Here is a 3270-nt window from a genome sequence, read left to right as displayed (position 1 = left end):
AATGGGGTCAGAAAAATTATCTTTTTTCTGTTTGAATTACCATTTTTCTGACCCCACTGGCAGATAATTTTGCTTGTTTTAAGCAAAAACTCACTTAATAGTGATTTATTTCCCCCAGAAAACAACACATAATATCTTATGGCATTTTACTCATCTAGTAAATGCATCTTGATTTAAGAATTTAGATATTTGGACTGGAAACAAGACAAAAATACTGAGTAAGAAAAGCATTTTTTGCAGTCTTCCTCTTCTCGTCTTCTTCTCCTCGTCTTCACCACTCCTTCTTCTTCTCGTCCATGGACACGCCGCCCGGGCCGAGCGCCACCACCAGCAACAGGCCTCCGACGACAGACGTGGTCTGGAAGAAGTCGTACTTCAGGAAGTCATGCATGGGTTTGTACGCCGGCACTGTCCAGAAAGCGTTGAAGTAAACGTTGATGGCCAGAAGCCAAACCACCAGCGTCAGAGCCGCGAGTTTAGTCTTGAATCCCACGGCCACGAGGATGATGAGAGCCGTTCCCACCATGTTCTGGAGAATCTGGAACACAGAGACAGCGAAAAATAAATGCTTTTCTTACTTAGTCTTGTTTCCAGTCCAAATATCAAACATTTCTTAAATCAAGATGCATTTACTAAAGTAGTAAAATGCCATTAGATATTATGTCTTTTTTCTGGGGAAATAAATCAAAATGAAGTGTGTTTTTGCTTAAAACAAGAAAAATTATCTGCTAATGGGGTCAGAAAAATAATGTTAATTCAAACAGGAACAGGATTATTTTTCTGACCCCATTGGCAGATCATTTTGCCTTTTTAAAGCAAAAACTCTTCAGTTTGATTTATTTCCTCAGAAAACAAGACTTAATGTCTAATGGCATTTTACTCATCTAGTAAATGCATCTTGATTTAAGAAATGTTTGATATTTTGACTGGAAACAAGACAAAAACACTAAGAAAGAAAAGCATTGTATTGTATAATATATTCATGCCTTATAGACACATTTAGCAGATTAGAGCTGGACGATTATATAGTTACAGTTGAGTTTTGCTATATACACTGCACAAAATGCTTTTCTTATTAGTATTTTTGTCTTGTTTCCAGTCCAAATAGCAAAAAATTCTTAAATCAAGATGCATTTACTAGATGAGTAAAGATATTAAGTCTTGTTTTCTGGGGGAATAAATCTAAATGAAGTGAGTTTTGGCTTAAAACAAGCAAAATGATCTGCCAATGGAGTCAGAAAAATAATGTTAATTCAAACAGAAACAAGATTATTTTTCTGACCCCATTGGCTGATAATTTTGCTTGTTTTAAGCCAAAACTCACTTCATTTTTATTTATCTCCCCTTAAAACAAGACATATCTTATTTGACTCATCTAGTAAATGCATCTTGATTTAATAATTTTTTGATGTTTTGACTGGAAACAAGACAAAAACACTAAGTAAGAAAAGCATTTTTTTGCAGTGTACACTTTTAAAAAATAAAGGCATTGATGGTTCCATGAAGAACCTTTAATCTTTCCATTCCATAAAAGTGGAAAAAGCCTCTTTAAAAAAGGTTATTTTAAGAACTGATCAGTGTAAGGTTTCTTTCTTGTGTTCGGAAATGCTGGATAATCATTCAGAGTCTAACATCTTCCCAAAATCTTTTGATACTTTGCCATTTGTTGTGTTTTTCCCCCACATTGCAACACTTGTGATGTTTCCGGTCAAAAATGAGCGGTCTACAAAAAATTGCTTACAAATCTCTCATTAAATAGAATATAACATAAATAAACATAATATTATATAAAAAAAATTCTGTAGAACGGTGTCGTGTTAGCGGCCCCTAAGTTAATAACTAATGATCTTTACAACAGAAGTGAATCAATCAAAACTAACTTTATCTGGACAATAACAGAGATTGTTTGGCTTTACAGTAGATCTAGAATAAAGTTACTGTAATCTCCTGTTATCACTGTAAAGCTGCTGTGAAACTCTATATTGTTAAAGTGCTGTAGAAATGAAGGAGACTCGACTACAACATAAATCTCTTTAAACTAATATGCCACTAAACACACTCCTTTATTTATAAGGGACAGTGAAATCTCTGTTATTGGTGTGAACGTACACACACACACACACACACACACACACACGGATCTGCACGAGTATGAAGGAGTGTTTAATGCTCTGCGTGACATTTGATTCCTGGGTTCAGGATCTCAGAGCGCATGTCAGAAACGCGTCTTCAATCTTCAACACGGTCATTTGAAGCTTCAGTGTCGAGTTTCATTCATTCCAAACCGCAGTTAAAAACTCAAAGCGTCCGAGTCATTTTCCAGGCTAATCTGCTTTTAAACAATATGTGCGGTGTAAAATCTACACACACACACACTACCAGTCAAAGGTTTGGGGTCGGTAAGATTTTTAATGTTTTTAAAAGAAGTCTCTGCTCACCAAGGCTGCATTTATTTGATTAAAATACAAAAAAATACAGTAAAAATGTGAAATATTACATTTTTTTTACATTTTCCGTCGGTCTTAGTGCACGATGTAACTACAGAAGAGTCAAGTTTTAAATAGGAAAAATATCGAAACTCTTTGGTCATTTTTTTTTTTTAGAACTGCTAATGGTCTTGTCCACTTCAATGATGTATGCTAAGCTATGCTAAAAGTGGTCCGCCAGAACCGGAGATCGGCTGAATGGATTCAAAAACGGTAAAACTCAACAGTTTAACTCTGGGGGAGTTGTAAAATGAGCCTATTTCCAAAAAAAGTGGAGTATCCCTTTAATAATATGCTAAAGCTCGGTTTTATTATTTACTGTATTTTCCAGAAAATAAGTCGAGTCGCTCAAACTTGCGTCGTTGAGAGAATAAAGTTGCATCAGTGTATAAGTCACATTTTATCATTAGAAATAATGTAAATAAAACGAAATGTTAACGATCTCTAAACATTGTAAACATGTATTTTACTTCCCTCACTCTAAATCCTTTTAATTTAATAGGCCTGAGGAGAATATAAAAAATATATGCATAAAAATAAACTAAATTATAGCTCTATTCATTACAAACATCATTCAAATGCATTTCACTCGGATATACGACACAATAGGGAAGAAAAACGACTTGAACACTGTATGGGTCAAAATTATCGATTTTTCTTTTATGCCAAAAATCATTAGAATATTAAGCAAAGATCATGTTCCATGAAAATATTTAGTAAATTTCCTACCGTAAATATACAAAAAAATATATTTTTGTGAGTGGATGCAGCAAAATCGCGAACA

At 34.3% G+C, this 3270-nt stretch overlaps 1 protein-coding gene across 1 annotated transcript in view; it reads right to left on the bottom strand.

Annotated features, from left to right (window-relative positions):
* Positions 1 to 234: 234 nt before the first annotated feature.
* surf4 (surfeit 4) overlaps positions 235 to 3270 on the bottom strand; it is a 13764-nt gene continuing 10728 nt past the window's right edge. The window contains exon 6 of the mRNA XM_056255100.1: positions 235 to 538. Coding sequence (XP_056111075.1) covers positions 272 to 538 — 267 coding nt within the window. The 3' untranslated portion in view covers positions 235 to 271. The remainder of the gene's footprint in view (positions 539 to 3270) is intronic.

Source organism: Rhinichthys klamathensis, unplaced genomic scaffold (assembly GCF_029890125.1).
Source record: "Rhinichthys klamathensis goyatoka isolate OS25496 unplaced genomic scaffold, OSU_Roscu_1.1 h1tg000118l_1, whole genome shotgun sequence".
In the NCBI taxonomy this organism is placed as follows: domain Eukaryota; kingdom Metazoa; phylum Chordata; class Actinopteri; order Cypriniformes; family Leuciscidae; genus Rhinichthys; species Rhinichthys klamathensis.
The sequence above is the reverse complement of the archived record's forward strand: the minus strand, read 5'-3'. Positions and strand labels throughout refer to the sequence as shown.